The sequence below is a fragment of the Protopterus annectens genome, chromosome 15.part0, assembly GCF_019279795.1.
Source record: "Protopterus annectens isolate FY-2018-M chromosome 15.part0, PAN1.0, whole genome shotgun sequence".
In the NCBI taxonomy this organism is placed as follows: Eukaryota; Metazoa; Chordata; order Ceratodontiformes; family Protopteridae; genus Protopterus; species Protopterus annectens.
In genome coordinates, this window is record NC_056749.1 from 266,156,702 (window position 1) to 266,178,247 (window position 21,546).

At 40.3% G+C, this 21,546-nt stretch overlaps 1 protein-coding gene across 1 annotated transcript in view; it reads right to left on the reverse strand.

The window, feature by feature from the left end:
• TAF1 (TATA-box binding protein associated factor 1) overlaps positions 1-21,546 on the reverse strand; it is a 2,792,652-nt gene that overhangs the window by 2,092,561 nt on the left and 678,545 nt on the right. The window contains exon 9 of the mRNA XM_044057257.1: positions 10,736-10,943. Coding sequence (XP_043913192.1) covers positions 10,736-10,943 — 208 coding nt within the window. The remainder of the gene's footprint in view (positions 1-10,735; positions 10,944-21,546) is intronic.

Below are 21,546 nucleotides of genomic sequence, written 5' to 3' on the forward strand. Positions count from 1 at the left end.
AAGGCATAGAAGTCTGAGTAGCCTTAGCAGGAGGAGCCCACTTGCCACCCTTTTTGCCCTTAGGAGGGCTAGATTGCCTGCGAACAAAGGCTGGCTTACTGGGGTAGTTTCTCTGAAATTTAGGCACAAGAAAAAGAAACGCACATTTAAGTTCCTGTAAAGCCTTACCCTTTTCCTGAAGGGACTTTAACATAGCAGCAGCTTCTCCAAACAAGTGTTTTATTATCAAGAGGGGCATCCATCAACTTAGCCTTAACATCAGCAGGCAAGAGTTGAAGCCGAGGCTAAGAATACCTCCTCATCACTGACCCAAAAACAGCAGCCCTAGAGGAGGCATCTGCTGCACCATAACTACAGATGATGGAATGACGACCCACTTGGGAAGAAGTCTCTAACAGGCAAAGAGCAGCAGTTATACCCTCAGAGTCTGGAAGATTACAAATAACCTGAAAAGCCTGGGATAGAACAGACAACAAATGCATATATATATGCATTTGTTGTCTGTTCTATCCCAGGCTTTTCAGGTTATTTGTAAACTTCCAGACTCTGAGGGTGTATATATATATATATATATATATATATATATATATATATATATATATATACATATATATATATAAATAAAAAAAATATATATATATATATATACATATATATATAAATAAAAAAATATATATATATATATATATACATATATATATAAATAAAAATATATAAATATATATATATATATATATACATATATATATATATATATATATATATATATATATATATGCCTAATAATTAACAGCCCTAAAAGCCAAAGTAAACCTTCCTGCCTAGCCTTTCCATGGTCCTGTTATCTTTATCAGAGGGCAGTAACTTAGAAGAAGGAAGCAACTGAGAGGGCTTGTCATAAGCTACAGAAACCACTGAGCGTTCAGCAGAAGGACACTTGTACAAAAATTTACAGTCCTCAGGCACGCTACAGAATCTATCAGGTTTCTTGGGAGCAGGGGCCTGGGAGAATGGAGCATTAGAAAATGCTTCCAACAAGGCAGTCAAAACAGGAGGAACAGCAGAAGATTTAGGAGAGTCCATCTGCAGCAACTCATAGTATGTTTTATGCACCTTAGAAACCTGAGCACAAACCCATTTAAACATCTCCATCGTCCTGGAGACAGTGTCCGCCAAAAAAAATCTCTTCAAAGGACGTACCAGGACTGGTAAATTCCTCTTCCTCTGATACGTAATCCAAAGGAAATGGAATATGAGAAGAGTAAGCAAGGGATTCCTCATTGGAATCCTGCTCCTCCTCAGAAGAATCCTGTTCCCTGGGTCTTTTTAGGGGAGTAGAGGATCGAGAGGGCTGGAAAAGAAACCCCCTGAGGAGGTTTTAATGCCATTAAAGCACTAAACAAACTCTGAGTGAATGCCTGCCATTTACTGTGTGGATCCTTAGAAGCAGGAGAAATATGTTTAGTCTTTTGTTTTTTCTTCAATGGGACATAAGCCTTAGAAAATTTGGAAGGATATGACCCAAGACGGCATTCAATGATAGCAATGACTTCTTCTCTGATTAAAATTTGAGGAACACTCCTAGGCCCCTTTGAGATAATCAGCTGTGGTACCGCCTGGACATCCAAAGCAGACATCTGCAAAACCTCCTTGGACATGCTTAAAGTCAGATCCCCGCCGGCCTCCAACCTGGTTGTTCCCAGAGGAATGTAATGACAAAGACAAGTGAACTTCCAGGCATTCACTAGCCTCAGAAGAGATGTCCTGTAGAGGTTGAACAGTGTGAAATTTCGTGCCAGGATTCTGGGCCTTCTTCTTCATTGATGGTTGTCCCTCGGAGTTGGAAGTACCCTCCATCGTGTCTTTCGCAAGAAGCTTAAGACTCTGATTTTCAAGACAGAGCACCAAAAAAGATAAGTCTACTATGAATGTTTTTTTGGTACAAAAGCCTGACAAACAGAACAGGACGTATGGTCAAGAGAGGCACTTAAGCAAAGGAGACAAGGGTCATTGTGGTCTTTATGGGGAATCTGTCTCCCACACTAGCATTTACCCATCTTGGATGGCATGAAACCCCACAAGCAACAATAAAAAAAAAACATAAGTAAAAAAGAATCCAAACAGTTGCCGTATCTGCAATGCCTAGGTGAACCACCAACAGCAGGAGTGTTCAGAACAATGATCAAACTATGACATTCAGACTGGCGGAAAAGAAGTTCTGAGGATGACACGTCCAGACATCACCTTTATGCCCTATGCTATGCAAGGAGTATACATCTGACATACGGCATACCTTAAAGCAACCTAAAGGCTTTGGTATAATGGCTGGTTGTCAGGCCGCCCTTGGCAGGGGATCCCTAATGTAAAAAATTCTGCAATAGTGAAATGGAAGGACATCTATAGATTTTCATTTTTAGGGCTAAAGAGGAATGATCAAAGTTCAGCAGCTTGTATACAGAAGCACAGTCAAGAATGTGGCTCCCTTGTGAAATGGCAGCCTCCTGTTCTTAAAAGGGTCAGACAATAATGCTCCCTTTGAGGGGGATGAAGCACCTGCCAGTTTTGTTCACAGTAACTTTGAGACAATGAGAGTCAGCAGGTGGAATCAGCAGCAATAAAGGGCAAACTCCACAGTAGCAATTATTACAATTTTTCCTACGGAAAATCAGGTTTCTTTGGTCAGTATGGTGCTGATTTTGTAAAAGATACCATTATGAAGACAGCTTGGCCTGCATACAATCCACAATGACAGCAAAGGACAGAATGGAGTCAAGTCATACATTTAACAGCTGGCTCCATACTACAAACATTTTGGCTCTGACTACAACCTAGAAAAACCTTAGTTTAAATTAGCAGCCTGAATACTGGGTCAGCTGGCCAAGGAGGGATAAGAGTAAGCAACACTTTCTTTCTAGAGGGAGTATTTTAGCAGAGACCAATTTCGACAGCTTCATTGGCAAAGCTGGGTATTACAGCTATTGCAGCTTGGGAGTAATGAATTACATGCCCACCAAGGAGAGTGCAAACACTCTAGCCAAAAACTGCAGAAACTGCATACTCATATTCATCCCAAAAAATGGGCAATGTACCACACTTTTTGTGTAACAAGAAGGGATGTCAGCAGCATACAAAAATCTATTCACTGCTGATTGAAGTCCAGGATTTCAAGCTAATTTCTAAGATGTCAATGACTGGGAATAATAAGTAAGCCTATAAGGGAAGGAAATTCTGAAGGTGAAGGAGGGGACTTGGAGAAAAAAAAAAGTCACATTTAGGCATGTAACCAGTTGGACATGTCCCTGCATGTGACCTAAGGGCAGATCCATCAGCACGGTATAAATCAACATTTCTTTTTCTGTTTTGAGCAGACTCTTGTACTATCCTAAATAAGGTCAGAGGAGTGGTCCGTAAATGTGCCTTAGCATGAAAGTCTGTATTCCTGATGGTGAAGGTGAGACAAAAAGGACACAGTACTGACTCTTGTAACACCATGTCATCCTCACCTCTGTGAAGTGTGAAACAGGATGGCTCTGGGCAGTTTACATTTGCAAACTAAGTAGACAAATAACTTCAGTTTGACCAAGGCCCCAGACCTCCAGCTCTTAAGCAGTACTGGCAAACTCAACTAAATACCCTACTGAGGTCAACAAAGAGCACTTCAGTTAGCTAATATGTAAGACTGCTGTTCACATTAAAGACAAAGTACAGTTTTGTACCTACCATAAATGTAGATGTCTGATAGATATGCAACTGCAGTCCTTACATATGGGTTGTCCTGCCTCAGGCAACCCTTCGGTCGGCCGGATTCCAAAGTCTGGGTCCGGCGTCGGCTGATGTCGCCTCTTCCCCAACGTCAGAGCGACTGGGGTATAAAAGCATCAGTCGACGCCATCTTCTTCAGTGTTTCTTGCCCCAGATGCCAGGTACCCTCCAAGGAAGGCTAAATTTAGAGACTGGATAAAAAATTCCAGACATGCACAACAGTAATAAACAAATACACCATAACAGATTTCCCCAGCTAATTTGAAAAAGGGAAGTGGACCCGAAAAGGAGAATTTACAGAGGGGTAGGAGGGAGGGAAAACTCGACTGCAGTTGCATATCTATCGGACATCTACATTTATGGTAGGTACAAAACTGTACTATGTCCTTCAAGAATGCAACTGCAGTCCTTACATATGGGTTGAATACCATAGCCAAGCTGGGGGTGGTAGGATCTAAGATAAAGATGGTGTAGCTAAAATGCCCTGCAGGACTGCCGAAGCAAAGCCTGCTCGGGATCTGGAATATAAAGGCAGGTTGTAGTGTTTGGAAAATGTATGCACGGAGCTCCATGTAGCAGCTTCTAGAATGTCCTTTGTAGCCACCCCTCTTAGAAAGGCTGTGGAGGTGGCTATAGCTCTGGTGGAGTGTGGCCTGATATTGGCTGGCACACCTTTTCCATGGAAAGAGCAACAGAATCTGATGCAGTGTCCAATCCATTTTGAAATTGTTTGTTTGGAAATTGCCTTTCCTTGTACTCCAGCAGCGTAAGCTACAAATAGTTGGTCAGACTTTCTGTTGGCTTTTGTTCTGTCCAAGTAGTAGCGCAATTGTCTGTGTATGTCCAAAGTGTGCAGTAGCTTTTCTCCTTTATTTTGAGGATTGGGAAATAAGGTAGGCATGTGAATTCTGAAGAAGTTGTGACGAAAGCGGAAATTAAATCATTTTACGCTATTACCGGCTCTTTGAATTGTGTTTCCAGTATTCTTAGTGTCTCCAGGTTTCATTCTGCCTTTCAGCGTTTTTTGTTGTTGTTCCTTTGGGTGACTTTTGGTGTATTTTTAGGCATGTGAATTGTTTGATTTAGAGACACCCTGGATATCACTTTTGGCATGAATGAAGGATTGGTTCTTAAAGAAACTCTGTCCTGATGGAAAATGAGAAATGGAGGTACTGCCATGAGGGCCTGTATCTCCGAGACTTTTCTTGCTGAGGTAATTGCCAACAGGAAAACTGTTTTCCAGGAGAGAAATTGCAGTTCTGAAGATGCTGCTGGCTCAAAAGGAGGAAGAGTTAATTTTTCCAACACGAAGTTGAGGTCCCATGCAGGCACTGGTGGTTTTCTGGGAGGTTTGATATTCTTTATCCCTCTTAGAAACTGTCTTAGCAAAGGATGCGAAAACACAGGTGGATCACTGTTGTATTTTGCTGAAATTGCTGAAGCGTGTATTTTTATGGAAGAATATGAAAGACCATTATGTAGCATTTCTGCCAAGTATTCTAGTATCTGTGGGATGCTCATTACTGATGCATCCTGACCCTTGTTGGCATTCCAGATGTTGAATCTCTTCCATTTGGCTGAGTAAGTTTTTCTGGTGGAAGGTCTGCGCGCTTCCAGTAAGATCTCTTGAACTTTCTTGGAGAGAGAGATATGGGGAGAAGTCATGGAACCCTCCAAGCTGTTAGCTGCAATGTTTGCAGGTTGGGATGAACCGTCCTGTAATTGTGCTGAGTCAGAAGCAGAGGCCATTGAGGCAGAGGCCACGGCTTGGTGTGAGTTATGCTCCTTAGTAGTGGATACCAGTGCTGTCTTGGCCAGTCTGGAGCTATCAAAATGCCTTTTGGTTGTTCTGCTTTGATCTTCAGTAACACCTTGGTCATTAATGGTAGAGGTGGGAATGCATAGATTGTTAGAGAGTTCCAGCTGAAGGAGAGAGAGCATCCATTCTCCAGGCTTGAGGATGGTGTGTCCTCGAGCAGAACTTCTTCAGATGATGACTGAGGTGTGAGGCAAAGAGATCTATGTCCGGCCTCCCCCATGCATGAGTTATTTGTGAAAACATGACTGGATGCAACATCCATTCGTGCGGGTCCAAGATGTTTCTGCTTAGACTGTCCGCCAGAACATTGTCCTTGCCTGGAACAAACTGGGATTGCAACTGTATGTTCAGTTTCAGGGACTTTTCCCAAAGAGTCATTGTTAGCCTGCAGAGGGGGTACGAATGAGTGCCTCCCTGTTTGTTTATGTACCACATAACAGTAGTGTTGTTTGTCTTTATTAGCAGTTGACCTTGCTGAAGAAATTTTCCGAAGGCCTCGATAGCATGAATCACTGCCAACATCTCTTTTTGATTGATGTGTAGATGCACTTCCTGGGGTGCCCATTGCCCTTGAATGCATCTGCCCTCCATGTGCGCCCCCCATCCATGATCTGAGGCGTCTGTTGTAATGGTTTGGCTTGTTTGAGGTTTGTTGAAAGACATGTCCTTGTTTAGCTGGCTTGCTTGTGCCCACCACAAAAATTCCTTTTGTAGACATGGAATGAGTGGAATAATTGCTTCTAAGTTGTGGCTGTGTTGAGACCATAAACTTTTTAGGTACCATTGTAGTTTTCTCATGTGTAGTCTTGCCAGTGGAATCAGAAGAATGCAAGATGCCATGAAACCCAGGGCCTGCAGGATTTTCCTTGCAGTCATCTGGGTGTGCTTTGCTAGGCTTTTGAAGTAATCTGGTAGTTGTTCTTGTTTTTCTTCTGTGAGGAAAGCCATTTGTGAGTTTGTGTCCAGTTTGGCTCCTAGAAAAATTATTTGTTGGGATGGCAGTAGTCTTGATTTTTGAATGTTGACTGTGTATCCCAAAGCCTGTAGCGTTTAATGACATAGTTCAAGTTTCTTATCAAGGCTTGCTTGCTGTCCGCTTGTATAAGGCAGTCGTCCAGGTAAGGGTATATTTGTATCCCTGGAGTCTGCAGTGTGCAATTACTGATGCCAGGCATTTCGTGAATACTCTGGGCGCAGTAGATAAGCCAAAAGGCAATGCTGAGAATTGATAATGCTCTGACCCTGCAAGAAATCTGAGGTATCTTCTGCAACTGTGTCTGATTGGGACATTCAGGTATGCCTCCTTGAGGTCCAGAGTAACCAGCCAAGACCCCTTGCCCAGCATGGGAAGAAGTTGCTGTAGCGTCAGCATTTTGAATTTTGGCACAATGAGAAAAGTGTTTAGAGCGGACAAGTCCAGTATAGGTCTCCATTGCTTTTCTTTTCTTGGAACAAGGAACAGTCTTGAGTAGAACCCTGGCTTTGTTCCGGAGTAGGAACCTTTTCTATTGCTTTGATTTTTAGCAACTTTGAAACTTGTATGAGTGCCTCTGCCCTTTGATTTTGTGGCAGGTTTGGCATGCCTTGTCTTGTTGGTAAGGTATGGAAGTGGAACCTGTAACCTTTGTCTATTATGTCCAGAATCCATTTGTCCTTTGTTAAAACGTGCCAATTTTTTGAAAATAAGGATATTTTTCCACCTAAAGGTGCTTCTCTTTGAGCCTTGGTTGGCGGTGTCAAAGTCAAGTCATTGTGATTGTCCCTGTGGAGCAGTAGAAGCCCCTGCGCCACACCTCGAGCACGCCTGTTTTTTCCCCTTTGGAACTTGTCGTTGTCTGGAAAGGACCAATTCTTCGAAGGCCAATTCCTGCTGAACCTTGGTGGCTGAACCTGGAGGAAATCTTTGACTGTTTGTACTGATTTAGCCTTTTCCTCAATTGATTTCAACACATCCTGAGCATTAGCACCAAATAGCTTGTGTTTTTCCAGAGGTGCAATAGCTGCCCTACATGAAGCTTCCAATGCATCATAACCACACTGAAGAAAATGAGTATTATGAACCAAATCCTGCAAGGCCTTTCTATCTAAAGGCTCAGGAGAGGCAAACTTTTTCTGCAAATCATCCATCAAGAAATCCTGATACTGAAACATATGAAAAAGAAAGTTAAGTGCCCTCATGGCAAGGGTGGTTGAGGTATAAACTTTTTTACCCCACCTCTCCAGGGACCTAGATTCCCTGTCTGCGGGCAAAGGATTTTTGGCCGTGGAAGTGGCCACTCCTTTGGACCCCTGGGAAATAGTTTCTAGATCAACAGAATGGGCCTTAAAGAGATGCTTATGAGTTTCAGGAACCCTGTAATATCTGTCTGGCTTGACAGGAGCAGGAGGAAGAGAATCAGGAGAAGCACTCGAGTCTGAGTACACCTAACACTGGGGGAATAGCTAAAGGCCTGTGCTGGGGCAACTTGAGGAAAGTACGAAGCCTTTTCCTGGAGTCGGAGAAATCCTGGCCCTGCCACTGAAAGTGCTCTCTCATGGAGTGGAGAATTTCCCCGAAAGAAATATCCTCAGGAGGAGAGGCAGAGGGAATAGATTCATCAGCATCAGAATCCTCGTAGGCCTGGAAGGATTCTTCCTGGGAATCTGAATGGCCTGAGTCACCAGAGGCTTCATCTGAGGAAAAGGTATCTGTCTGCTCAACCCTAGGCCTTTTGTCTGCAGGGGGCTGAGAACCTCTGTCTGGATGAGCCTGAGAGCCTCTGATTAAAGAAATTAGATCTGCAGCTAAAGACATGATCTGTTTATCTGAAGTGGGGCACTGGGAAAAAGATTTAGGAGGGTGAGACTTAGGCTGGCTGGCAGCCTTATCACGTGTGTAGGCCTTGATGGACATAAACACTGGAGGCCTAGCTGCCCCACATGCAGGAGTAACTTTGTCCACCGGTATGTCAGGCAAATCTTGGGCTCCGGTTTCAGGAGGAAAATCAACAACCGGCACCAGGGAAGCCTCCGGGACCGAATTGTGCGGTAAAGCGGTGTCGTCGGTCTGGAGCGGTTGAATTACCACCTCCGAAGAGACCGATGCACTCGCAGTAGGTTTTGGTGTAGTATCGATGGAAGTCGCGGGCCGAGAATGTCGGTCCCGGTCCTTCCGTTTTTTGGAAATATGTGTTGTCGGTTGTTCTGACGGCATGATATAGGAGTAATTTTCCCCAAAAAAGTCTTCAGCAAATTCTGCCCGGCACCTGAGAGTGCGCTTATTGAAGCAAGCACAGGCAGCACAGGCCGAGACGTTGTGGTCTAGGCCAAGGCAGGGAAGGCAGTAAGAATGGAAGTCCTTATGAGGTATTTGTTTACCACAAGACAAACAGTTATTAACTTTTGCAGTTTTATCTGACATCGGCTGAGGCAAGAAAAGGTTCCCCAACGGGGTACTTAGCTTTTTGATGACTTCGGTAACTGAAAACACAGGAGCTGGCCGACCGGCACTTGTGAATTGCTTCTGCTTCGGGCACCACGCGGCAAGAAAGACTGAAGAAGATGGCGTCGACTGATGCTTTTATATCCCAGTCGCTCTGACGTCGGGGAAGAGGCGACATCAGCCGACGCCGGACCCAGACTTTGGAATCCGGCTGACCGAAGGGCTGCCTGAGGCAGGACAACCCATATGTAAGGACTGCAGTTGCATTCTTGAAGGACATCTATGCTAAGACCATGGTGGGTGCATATTTTTTCACATCAGCTACGCTTGGATAATATACAGCTATGCTTTGATAATGTACAATGGACACCTTAGGTGGGCTTGTGCCACAGAGTAGTCCTGCTTTTCAGTATAAAAGGTATGCATCTGAAAATGCCTCCCAGATGGTGAATCTACAATCATATCTATACCTAGCCGTACATTCAAGCAAGTGAGCTAATGTCAACTACCTAGTTCCATCCCACCCTGCTAATTCCTTCAGCATCCAAGAAGTTATTCAAACGTGGGTCACCTGGGGCATGGTCAATGCCAAAACCTCTAGGCTTTGGTGCCATCTGTGTCATGGTGATGTTAACATCCTACTGGACTGAGTTTCAGAAACTTCACTGTTCTGTCATATACTGGAATACTCACCACACTAAGTATTAAGTGCCAGGGACTTGGCACTGGCTCAGAAAATGATGCACCTTGGTAGTTTAACTGATTTTGACTTTTGCATGTTGAAGAAGCAATACAAGAGCAGTGTACAACATCATGGTAGATGGTAATATCAGGGCCCTAGAACAGTGGTGTCCAACATGTGCCTCTAGGCTCACAATACGGCCCACCAAAGCATTTTATCTGGCCCTTGGTATGTCCTATAACAAACTGTTTTGAATGGACAGATACATGTTGGACATAGTAATGTGCCCCCCAAACCTAGCCAAGTATGGTAAGTGGCCCTTGAGCCAAAACGGTTTGGCACCCTACCCTAAAACTTTAGATGCTGAAACAGTGCTATCGTCCTCAACATTAATATGAACTTAAGATAAGTTACTATTCTGTATAGTATCAGCATTTTAGGTGTTACGATACAAGATTACTTTACATCATCAAGATCATTTGCAAACAGAATGTTATATTACCCCAACATAAGCTCTGCTCTATATGTTAATATGCCAGAGGAGATGATACTGACTTAGTCTTGCAAACAAGAAGGTTATGCTACAGTGGAAGTACTTCTGCCTGTGGTATATTGCCACTTTTGCTTCTGGGGGCATAACAGTTATGACCTGATGTAATTTTAGTAGATTTTTATATTATGTACTACAGTACATATACTACCAAGTAAATCCCCAACGTTTGGTAGAGACTGTGATAATGAATTTGAGTGTACAACATCTTGCTGTTATGATGCCTTTGGTCTGACAGTAAATGCAGAGGATTAACTCTATGAGCTATTTGTGAGCTGACCTGTGTAGTCCAAGGTTCGATTCCCCTCAGTCTCCATCTGCCTAACATAAGAGACTGAGCAAGTCACTTATATGGATGGTACTCCCAAGTACATTCTGAAAAAGGTCTATGTGGACCAGTGCTTTACCCTGGTTAAAAAATGCAAATAAATAATTAATAAAGCTATTTCAGGAGTTTATGTATATTATATGTCTTTATTTCCCTATATGGGTCACCATTACCTTGTTGTGCATTGTACGCTGTAGCATTTCTTGTCATGCTTGATGGCAGCCATCCAGCCAAGCTTGCCCTCTGCATCTTTGTGGTCTTGTGTTTCACATCTTCTCCATTCCAAATGATGTCTTCCTCCCACTGTAACTGAGTCACCATTAGGAAGTGTTCATCTGCCAAAAGGTCATCAGAGCCATCTTTTGTTGAACCACAGGTTCCCTGTTTGAATAAAGAACAAACAAATGCAACAGAAGTCCTATGTGTCACTCAGAGCTCTACAAAAATGTACCCTTTATAAAAAGCAGCTATCTACAACTTGGTCCAACAAAGCTTGTACAATGCAAAACCCAAACACAGCAAAGGATAAAAATTACCCAGTATTCAAAGCACTTGTACACCTTCACCTGCTATACTAACAAACACTGAATACCTGTCACAAATGCATAGTACACAATGTTACAAAACAGAGCAAAAAAAAATGCTAACAACTTGCCACTTGTATTTCCTGCATAGAACACATCCACCATGGGGCAGTAAAAGCTTCTCATCACAGTACCTGCAAATTAATGTGTCAACAAAATATAACAAGAAAAATGTCATCTGGTCTGTCCACTGCAGTATTCGCATTGATTAAATGCACCTTATGATAAAGAACACACTTTCCCGTTTTGTTTGTTTGTGGTACCTGTATAGTACTACATAACCACTAAAAGAATCAGAAGCCTTAATCAAGATTTATACACACACAAACATAAACATCAATGCAGACACCATACAAGCTTTTGGAAACTATGCATTTAAACAGTTCAGGTATTTCAAAAACATATTGGTTCTGTGTTTAGTTACACTTCATGTATGGTAATTCGAAAAAGAATTGCTGTATTACCTTTCTGAAACTTCAGTGTTATCATGCCATCAGTGGTTTCTATAAATGAAAAGTCACCTTCCATTTTACATACAGTCATGCGTCACACATGCTATCTCAAGAATAGAAGAAAAACTATACAGTCACCATGCCCCAGGATTCCCACTCCTCTTTTCTTGGTGTACTGGAAAATATTAGGGTTCAACCAAACACCTTAATAATGGGCGACTTCAACTACCCCACCATTAACTGGGAAAACTACTCGTGTACCAACTCCTTAGCTCAACGCTTTCTGGAATTCATAAACTCCAATGCCCTGTATCAACTTATCCACACCCCCAACAGGGACAACAATATCCTAGACCTAGTCATTACCAACATGAGTGACCGGTGTTCCACACCTGAAGTCAACTCCTCGTTGGTCCGATCCGACCATAAGCTAATCACCCTTGATATCCACATCCCGCCCCCATTAAGGAAACCACAGTAAAAAATTTCTCCAAAGCCAACTTCATGCTTCTTAAGACAGAAGTGGTGAATTTCATGACATCCATGCAGATGGACAATACAGTTACAACTGCTGAATCCTACACAAATGCACTCTATAAGCACTTACACGAGTGCATAGATCATGCTATCCCAAACAGAACCAAGATGCTATCCTCCAAAAAAAAGAAACCAATCTGGTGGTCCCCTGCCATAAACAAATTGTACAACAGAAGGAAGAAACTGTTGCAAAAGAGAGTAAAATCCCATGAGTAGAGGAGCTCCCTGGTCAGCCTCAGTAAGAAACCAAGATCCCTTATAAGATCGTCCAAACTAGCTACGAAAACAAAATCGCCACTAATTCCAAGGACAACCACAAAGCATTCTATAGCTATGTCAAGAATCTCGATGGCAACACCCAGATCTGCTCTGAGTTACAGCACAAAGGCAAGAAAATTACAGAACCAACTGATATTGCCAACATCCTGGCAGACAGATGTAGTATAAACTGGAAGCCAGCCACGACGTAAAAAGCAATTCTTTATTAAAACAGGAGAATAAGCGCTTTCGCGTGCATCCACAAAGGCACGCTTCTTCAGATTCAATAAATGTTAAGAGAATCACATTAATATATCTAAAAGCACTGATTAAATTGAACCCAGGTTAACCAATGCAGTTCAGTTATCACTTATTCAATTAATTACTCCAGGGTGTAACTTAAAAACACTTAGTATTACATTTCTTCTTAAAGTCATCAGTTTCAAATGATACCATATATACCAAGAAAGTTTATATACTGTTGATAGCAAATATATAATTTAAATTTTTTTGCATAACAGTCCTATGTATAATCAAACATAATGTTAAACATGTTTATTGATGTCATAAAAAATATATATATGAGTTGAATATCTGACTTAGTAGTAATTGTACTGAAACTTTATAGAAATCAAAATAGCAATAAAGCAACAAATATATACTTTTAACGTCCCATGCCAGTACTGGCTTATATAAGCAAATGTTAGAGGCAATTCATAAATGCAGTTTGTTCATGCATAGAGTCTACCCTTAATCATATATATAAACTCATATTAATTCTATGTGTAATCATTATAAAAAATATATAAATATATAATGTAAAAAATATACAAAATATAAAAATGTATACCATAAAAACTACTATCTTTAATTTCATTCAGATGTACATTATATTTATCTGTCAATTATCATATCTTCTGTTTTATGTGCACATAACAATGTGGGTCTTGTCAAAAACAGTATAGTCACAAAGTTATCTGTATAAATATAGGTATATTATTACAAATGTTTTAAACCTTAAAAATTCCATATATCTAATATCCAAAAGGTTCATTAAATAAATGAATGAATTTTTTAGCTAATAGACCATCATGTCATTAACTTCCATTTTTATATATATATATAAATGTATATATATATAGTAGCTTATTGACATATATCTGTTAATATAGATCAACTGTTGATATTATTAAATAGTTGTGTATATAATTATAATGATTTTCATATGGTCTAATGAACTGCATACTAGTTTACAAAAGAAAAAGAAAGAAGGGATAAAACTTATCAAACTTTAACCATATTGACATGGTAATATGATCATGGCCATCATTCCTAGATATAAATGAAAATTTGATTAATATCTACGTTTCTTTAGGTATGATCTGATACTCACATATGTATTCAAAACTGGATAACTTTGTGCCCTAAATTTAAATATCCAGTCTAGCTCTAGATTCTCCAAATCATTAAAGTTATCACCTTTCCTAACATTTAGTTCTCTTTTTTGTAGAACTCTGAAACAGAATTTATGTTCAGGAAAATCTGTGATATGTTTGGATAGAGCATTCTTGTGGTCAGCTTTTTTGATGGCATATATGTGTTCTTGTATTCTGTCCCTAAATCTTCTTGTGGTCATACCTATATAAAATGCCGGGCATGACTCACAAGTTGCCAAATAGATGACATTACTGTCTTCACAGTTTGCAGTGCATCTAAATTCAAAGTTAAACAATAACTCAGGATGAGTGAAACTCTTCTCTTTTGATATCCATGCACAAGAACTACATTTTCCACATGGATGAGTGCCCATTTTAATGTTATTCTGTAAACTTATCATTTTATAGGGTCTACTAGGTCTTTTTTCATTACAAAGTATTCTTTTCAGATTCTTAGAATTTTTATATGTAAAGGTGGGTCTCTCACCTATCAACGGTTTAATTTCACCATTCGTTACCAAAATAGGCCAGTTCTTTGAAATAATATCAATTATCTGTTTGTTGTCACTGGTATAGGTGATTATACATCTGACATAACTTGAATCCCTTTGTAAATGATTTCTGTTATATTTATATGAAGAATCCCAAGCTTTATGGACGCCAAAACAGTTGGAATATCTGTAGTTCCTATACAAATTATTTTCCTGTGTAACTGAATCTTTTATGGCCATGACCATATCTGGATTATATCCTCTTTCTTGAAAAAATCTTCCTAGCTTGTTAAATTCATTATTTCTTTCATCTAATTCTTGACATATTCTGTCTATCCTGACATACTGTCCCTTCACTATATTTTTGAAAATAAACCTTGGATGCATACTATCGTATTGCAACAGATTGTTTTTCCAACATTCTTTCCTAAATAATGAAGTTTTTAGTCCCCCTTGTCCATCCTTTTTAATTTTTAGATCCAAAAAATTAATATCAGAAACTGTGTGTTCAATGGAAAATCTTAAAAAGTCTGTGGTCTTCTCTAGGTCCATTATAAAGCTTTGTAGTTCATGTACAGTTCCATCCCATAACAAAAGTATATCATCTACAAATCTGTAATATAGAAGTATCTTTTTGTAACTGGGGTGTGTAAATAAGCTTGTAGTTTCCCAACTATATACAACAAGGTTGGCATATGTGTTAGCGCAGGGGGTGCCCATGGCTACCCCCCACTGTTGCATATAGAAGAGCTCATTAAATGTCATAACATTATTAGTTAGAACTATTTCTAATAAAGTATTTAGTAAAGATTGTTCATTACTGGTAAATTTCCCATCCTTGCTTAATAAAGACCTGATAGCCTCCATTCCATATAGGTTAGGAATTGCAGTAAACAGACTCTTTACATCTAGTGTGACTAAAAGATGTGCCTCTGTTACAAAAAAATCCAAATTCTTAATATTATCAATTAATTGATATGAATCTTTTAGGATGGTAGGAATGACCGATACTAATGGTTTTAATTTCTTCTCTAAAAATATAGAGGCATTTTCTGTTACCCAATTGTGTCCAACCACAATGGGACGCAGGGGAAGTGGTGTTATCCCCTTATGCATTTTTGGAAGGCCTTTCAAATAGGGTATAGTGGGATGTTCAATTAATAGAAAAAGATAGAAGTCATAACTAATTTGTCTACATAGTAGCAGTTCATTTAGATCCTGATGTACCTGAAAGATCAATCTTTGAACAGTTTTCTCATCTATTAGTTTATATGTATTATTGTCCATCAAAAGAAGTTCCATATATGTAAAATAATCTTTAGTGTTTAACAGAACCAGTCCCCCACCCTTGTCTACTGGTCTGATAACAACCTTCGAATTATTAGTTAAGGCATTTAGTGACGTCCACTCTTCACTTGTTAAATTATGAAACAAAGATAGTGAGCCCTTATTATACAACATATAATGCTTATATAAATCATTTTCACATAATTTAATAAATGAATCTATGCAAGGATGAAATGCAGGCGTGTATGTGCTTTTCCTTTTAAAACATTCAAAGCTAGACTGAGCATTGGAATTCATATTACTAATTGAGTCCTTTTTAAATGACAATTTTAGAGCTATTTTGCGAGCAAAAGCTCTTAAGTCAGTTAATAAATCAGAAATGTTACTAACTTGTGCCGGTATATAGCTTAAACCCTTATTCAACAAAGAATAGTCCGTGTCACTCAATATTAAGTCAGATAAATTGTAGACCAGGCTCTTCATTCCTTCTGTCGTCCCCTTTTGTTCTGCGGTTCCCCTGAAAACTTCCTTTTTCCTCTTGCTCGACTCTCCGATCTTTCTCTTGAGCCCCTTCTTGTGCGCACCGGTAAGGGTAAAAAAGATTCAATATTTGTCTGTTGTAATTTTGGTCTTGCTCCCAAATCCATCTGTTGCTGCATAGCCATTTGATTGGGTGGTGGAGTACCATTCAGTTCATGCGAGGCCTGTCTAAGACTTCCGGTCGATGTCGCCATGATGTCATTACGTGTAGTTGCAGTAATTAAAGGGGCAATGTTGATGTTGCTGATAGAAATATTTCCTTGTGTATCCGAAGTTACCATTTCGGTTCTGTGTTGCATATTATCACGATCCTGTCTCGACCATACAAAGACCTGACCATTCATGAAGTCCCTATGGTCTCTTTGCAGTTTTCGCAGTTTTATAGCTTGCAGTCTTTCCCCATAGGCATCTACTTGTGTTATTAAATTGTCAAGTCTGTTACTAAATGTTTCCCCTTTAAATCTTTTTGTCATGTCTTTGTATAGACTATCATTCTTCTCCGTTAGAGCATTTTCTATAGGAAGGAAATAGTCTATAAGTAGCTTTATATAGTTAAAGCTAAGCTCTAAATTAAGCTTTTGCCAGTTTTTCAAAAGTTCCGGATGAGAGTTACCGAAAAATGTCATCTGGTCTGTCCACTGCAGTATTTGCATTGATTAAATGCACCTTATGATAAAGAACACACTTTCCCGTTTTGTTTGTTTGTGGTACCTGTATAGTACTACATAACCACTAAAAGAATCAGAAGCCTTAATCAAGATTTATACACACACAAACATAAACATCAATGCAGACACCATACAAGCTTTTGGAAACTATGCATTTAAACAGTTCAGGTATTTCAAAAACATATTGGTTCTGTGTTTAGTTACACTTCATGTAGGGTAATTCGAAAAAAAATAGCTGTATTACCTTTCTGAAACTTCAGTGTTATGATGCCATCAGTGGTTTCTATAAATGAAAAGTCACCTTCCATTTTACATACAGTCATGCGTCACACATGCTATCTCAAGAATAGAAGAAAAACTATACAGTCACCATGCCCCAGGATTCCCACTCCTCTTTTCTTGGTGTACTGGAAAATATTAGGGTTCAACCAAACACCTTAATAATGGGCGACTTCAACTACCCCACCATTAACTGGGAAAACTACTCGTGTACCAACTCCTTAGCTCAAAGCTTTCTGGAATTCATAAACTCCAATGCCCTGTATCAACTTATCCACACCCCCAACAGGGACAACAATATCCTAGACCTAGTCATTACCAACATGAGTGACCGGTGTTCCACACCTGAAGTCAACTCCTCGTTGGTCCGATCCGACCATAAGCTAATCACCCTTGATATCCACATCCCGCCCCCATTAAGGAAACCACAGTAAAAAATTTCTCCAAAGCCAACTTCATGCTTCTTAAGACAGAAGTGGTGAATTTCATGACACCCATGCAGATGGACAATACAGTTACAACTGCTGAATCCTACACAAATGCACTCTATAAGCACTTACATGAGTGCATAGATCATGCTATGCCAAACAGAACCAAGACGCTATCCTCCAAAAAAAAGAAACCAATCTGGTGGTCCCCTGCCATAGACAAATTGTACAACAGAAGGAAGAAACTGTTGCAAAAGAGAGTAAAATCCCATGAGTGGAGGAGCTCCCTGGTCAGCCTCAGTAAGAAACCAAGATCCCTTATAAGATCGTCCAAACTAGCTACGAAAACAAAATCACCACTAATTCCAAGGACAACCACAAAGCATTCTATAGCTATGTCAAGAATCTCGATGGCAACACCCAGATCTGCTCTGAGTTACAGCACAAAAGCAAGAAAATTACAGAACCAACTGATATTGCCAACATCCTGGCAATCAGGTTCAGTGCTAACTTTACCCCCCTCTCACCCCCTAAAGGGCCCATATCTATACAGGAAGAATGCAGAGTCCCTGTAATCACAACTATGCAGGTAAAAGCAGCACTCTCTAAAGCCAAAAACACAGCATATATGGGACCGGACAATATCCCAGGCTGCGTTTTACACTAACTTCAGAATGAACTGGCTCCCCACTTAAGCACCATGTTCAATAATAGCCTTGCATCAGGCTTTGTGCCCACTGAATGGCACAAAGCAACAGTTATCCCACTCCACAAAAGGGGAGCCACCACTGATCCCGGGAACTAATGACCTATTAGCCTGACAAGCCTGGTCTGCAAGGCCATGGAACGTATCATCATGGAACTCAAACAAAGACATTGGTAACTTCCAAACTCTGGATCCCACCCAGTATGGGTTTGTGAAAGGCAGATCATGCCTCCTGAACCTGATCGACTTCTTTGAGGCAGTCATCAAAGCCGTAGATGAGGGTACAGTGGTTCACACAGCCTATCTTCACCTTGCCAAGGCTTTCGACACCATCCCCCATTCTGGAATTATAGCTAAACTCACTAAACTAGGTATAAATCCGTACATCACAAGATGGGTTGCCAACTGGCTCACTGACAGAACCTACACTGTAAAAGTTGCAGACTCCAAATCTGACCTCAAAGCAGTGACAAGTTGAGTACTACAGGGTTCTGTCCTGGGACCTCTCCTGTTTGGTATCTACTTCTCTGAAGTACAGGCTAACACAGAAGGCCTCTGGCTAATGAAGTTCGCAGATGACTGCAAACTAGGAGCCACAGCCAAGTTCCCAAATGATGTGGACATCCTAAAGAAGGGCCTCACAGAGATAGATGCCTAGTGTCAGAGCCATGGCCTCAAGCTCAATGCCATAAAGTGCAGTGTCATCCCCTTTGGTAAAAACTCTGTAGCCACGAACTACCACACAGGCAGCAATCTACTTAACACCGAATGCGTGATAAGAGACCTTGGGACCCAAGTGGACAGTAGTCTCTCTTTTGATAGTCACATCGCCACAGTAGTCAGGAAGTACTTCTACATGGCACACCTCATCATAAAAGGGTTCTCATCCAGGAAAAAAGAGGTCACTGTTCCCCTCTACTTGACACTCATCAGACCCATTATAGAGTACAACACCCCTTTTGAAATGTACCTCTCAAGACGTCTGCAACAGCTGGAAAGGCCACAGAAGTACCTCACAAAGAGGATTACTGGCCTCAAACAAATGCCCTACACTGACCGCCTCAAAAAACTTCAGCTTTACTCCATAGCATATCGCCTACTCCAAGGTGATCTCTGCCTAACATATAAAGCTATGTCATACCCAGAGCTGTTGGACATGCTACACCTAAAGAAATTCCAATCCCTCCGAGCTACATGCTCTAGGGACCTAAACCTTGTCACCACAATAAACAGGACATGCTGGAGGGATAGATTCCTGTCCCAGAGACTTCCCATACTCTGGAACAGGCTACCCATCTATGTCAAGCAAAGTTCTTCATTAGCACTCTTCAAGAAAAATCTTGATGAGTGGATGGGAAATAGGAAATACACCCTGGGGATCACTTCTGTGTATCTGCTTGACAGTGGCACAGGAAAATAACTTTCTTGGGTGGCGTAAGCCAAGGAATCTTGTTGGCTAGGCTTACGTAGGCCCTTGGGCCGATAGCCTAGTACCAACCTATGAACCTAAAAGAAATTATAACACAAGAAAAGTTACTGTACTTAGAAGCACAGAGTTGGAATAACAATTCTCTAAGTAGTTTCCTTGAAAAGTCTCTCTAGACCACAAAGAAACAGTTAATATTTACCTTGACTTGTCCATTCTAAAAGCAAGATTCACTATATTTATTGAAAACATGTTGTGCTTTACGAGATTCACAACCAGCAAATATTCTAAGATACACCAAGACTAAAATGTTGACCTTTAAAGATGGGAGCATACGTTATTAAAATGGCTACATCATGGAAACCATCTGGAAAGGACACTGACTGAGATTTCTTGTATAAATTCCATGGGAAAATACGCAAGACAAACAAAAACAAGGACCTTCTTTCAAGGTTTAGTAAAGAAAAATATTAATTTTCAAGTGACACCCAGTGAAAATTTTAAAAAATCATCATCTCGTTTATATGTAGAAAATACCAGATAATTTCTCCAGATGACGCTGCTTCTATTTTTGAGAATCTTTCAACTTCAAGTATGAGTGATAGTACTGTTTCAATATAAAGTGGAAACCTTGGATTTGTAAGGTGTAAGGTGACCTCCACATTTTTGCTGGACAAAGCTTTTCTTCAAAGCTTCATTCTTTTATACTTGCTAATTATTAATGCACATTTTTAAACCACAGCTGTGATGACAACTTTCAATTACTTTATTTATTGTATGTATGCAGTATTATCACATAAACTTTACTGTGCATTAGACTCTTTTTCTAATACATATAAGGCATGTCCTCGGGATAAGAGAGAGAGCTGTACATTACTACTGATATTCTTCATAAACTAACCGAACCTTACTTACATCCAAAGATTATTACTAACAACTGCTTGTTTGGCTTAAAGGCTGTATTTTCAACTCCATTACATTTATTATTTTGAAAGCTACTTCTCAGATTACAGCTTGCTACTGGCAGACTTGAAGAGATCCTAGCTATGTTGACCATGAAATGTCATGATTTGGATTTTACTTTTTCTCTCTGTAGGAAATAAAGGTTTTAATTACAAGGATTAAGTATCCCGACTGCCTTTACCAAGTAAATCGATGATGACTTTTCTGTGAGATTTTCTGGTTGTGGTTCTGTAGTGTTTGGCTGTGACCAAGTTAAGTACAGCAGCGGCACTGGTTGATTTCTGGTTGTATTCTCCAAGTTTTAGCCTGACCTGGTTTACAGCTTTACAGCTAGTTAACCAGCCATGTAATCCAGACCTATTAAAAGCCAAGCCAAAATTCCAAACTGCCCCAAAGCACTGTCTTGTTATGTGACTTGCTCAAAGCCACACAGTATGCAAAAGAAGGTGGAAAGATTCAAACCCCATTCCCTTGCCATGGGAAGCAACTCATCAGCATGTCAGAGCTTTACTGCTCTGTGCTAACTGATGCGTAGCTTGATGCTTCTTGGCTGTCTATCTGATAAGTGGTTGCAAAATGGACACTTTTTGCTAGAAGTTGTAAGTATACATTCAAATGTCACACTTCAGTAAAGCATCTGCTTACTTGCGTTATATCACACTTCAAACAGACATAGGCACTGCTTTACAGAATGTTATGCACAGCTTGGGTCTCCCGTATTTTCTTTATTTGACTCTATGCCTGAATTATGGAGGGTTGGTTTTATCTAATAACTATTTCAATGTGCAATGTTTATGGAGCACTAGCATCACAGAAGTACGTTAAAACACTATATTAAGCAACTGCCTTTTTCTAAAATAGTTTTGTCCTAGTCTTCAAGACATACTGTATAAATTCTGCAAAAACACCTTTTGTAGTTCTTGCATCCT